Source organism: Pundamilia nyererei, unplaced genomic scaffold (assembly GCF_000239375.1).
Source record: "Pundamilia nyererei isolate P.nyererei 1_Seehausen unplaced genomic scaffold, PunNye1.0 scaffold00346, whole genome shotgun sequence".
In the NCBI taxonomy this organism is placed as follows: Eukaryota; Metazoa; Chordata; class Actinopteri; order Cichliformes; family Cichlidae; genus Pundamilia; species Pundamilia nyererei.
In genome coordinates this window covers 423,183-424,964 of record NW_005187747.1, presented here as the reverse complement: position 1 = coordinate 424,964, position 1,782 = coordinate 423,183, and the positions used below count along the sequence as shown (strand labels likewise).

Here is a 1,782-nt window from a genome sequence, read left to right as displayed (position 1 = left end):
TGTCTGCCCAGCGTGGTGGGACTCAGGTGTGACAGCTGTGCACACGGTGCCTATGGCTTCCCCACCTGCCAAGGTAAACACACACACGCACGCACACACACACACACACACACACACACACACACACACACACACACACAGTAAACACCAGCAGTGTGTCTGTTGGCTCTGACAGCTGCAGCTGGAGGACCGGAGCTCTGAATCCACTCGTGCTCAGTAACTCGTCTTTATTAACAGCTGACGTTCATGTAAATGAGTTTTCTAAAAAGGAAAAGAGACACACCAGTCCAAGTTTCCGACTGTGATACCTGTGCTTCAGGTGTGTGCTGATGCCCCGCCCTGTGAGCAGCAGACTGGGGTTCATGCAGACTTTAACATTTTTCCTGATTTAATCAAATAAAATGTGACAAAAACACAAAAGAATATAAATTCACGATTCCAAGCTGAAAATGTGGAATTTTCCATCTGCGGTTGATCCTGTAACTGAAGGATTCCCGCCGACACCGCATACTCCCAAAGCACCCCGCGCAGACTGGCGGGACAAACTCCCACGCTCCCTCAACTATCCTCGAAAGAGTAAAGAACTGGTCCGGTGTTCCACGACCACCGTGTTCCGTGACTTTACCAGGGAAGCTGAGGAGTGTGATCCCCCTGTAGCTGGTGCACCTCCTGTCCACCCTCCCAAAGATGGGAACAACACCTCAGTTGAGGCACCGCCCCTGATCTCCACGCAGCATTGTCGAGGCGTGTCAGCCAGGACAGCCGACAACATCCAGAGCCTTCAGGCTCGCAGGGCGAAGCTCACCCCCCGGGGGCGCTGCAGTTATTTGCCTGCCTCAGTGACCACGCCCCCAGTGATGGAGAGTCGTCACCTTTGTCCTTAGACTCTGCCTCCTCTACAGAAGTGGGATTAAGAGGTCCTTGAAGTATTCCCTCCTACGACAGTATCGAACGCTGCACTGAGGTCTAGCAGGACAAGCACAGAGATGAGTCCACTGTCAGAGGCCATAAGATCATTGTAACCTTCACTAAAGCTGTTTCTGTGCTGTGATGAAGTGTTTGCTGCTGTGTGATGGCTTTTCTCTGTCGTTAAAGCTGGAAGCTGTCATCCTGCCGGCTCTGTTCAGACCACCGTAGCGCCTCCTCTGGTGAGTCCTGTGTTTGGCTTCTCGCTCACAGATGATGTGAAAGGGTGTGTGTGTGTTGAGGCTGCAGCAAAGCAGTGCTGTGAGGGTCAGGTGGAGCAGAGGAGGCTAACCTCCACCTGCACTCTGACGTCTCTATAAACAGCGACTGATAAGCAGGTAGGCTGCACCTGCATGCTTTGTAAGGAGAAACAGGTGTATTGAACTTTGCTGTGATTGGTTCCCTCAGGGCCGCTGTGAGTGCCGTCTCCACGTGGGGGGCCTGGCCTGTGACACCTGCAAACCTCTGTACTGGAACCTGTCCCCGGACACACCTGAAGGCTGCTCCAGTAAGACACACACACACACACACACGTTTAGCTATCTTAGTGAGGACCTTTATTGACGTAATGCTTTCCCTAGCCCTAACCTTAACCATTAAAAATGAATACCTGACCCTAAACCTGACCATAACCTAATTGTAACCATCCATCCATCCATTCGCTTCCGCTTATCCTTTTCAGGGTCGCGGGGGGTGCTGGAGCCTATCCCAGCTGTCATGGAATGGTATCGTTTAGGTTTTATCCGATACCGGTGCCAAACCAGTACTTTTGAAACGGTGCCGGTGCTCAAAGAATGGAGAACACAAACTTTGTCC

The 1,782-nt window shown here is 51.9% G+C and overlaps 1 protein-coding gene across 1 annotated transcript in view; it reads left to right on the top strand.

The window, feature by feature from the left end:
* lama5 (laminin, alpha 5) overlaps positions 1 to 1,782 on the top strand; it is a 54,692-nt gene that overhangs the window by 16,564 nt on the left and 36,346 nt on the right. Inside the window, exons 14-16 of the mRNA XM_013915669.1 lie at positions 2 to 73; positions 1,096 to 1,148; positions 1,375 to 1,474. Coding sequence (XP_013771123.1) covers positions 2 to 73; positions 1,096 to 1,148; positions 1,375 to 1,474 — 225 coding nt within the window. The remainder of the gene's footprint in view (position 1; positions 74 to 1,095; positions 1,149 to 1,374; positions 1,475 to 1,782) is intronic.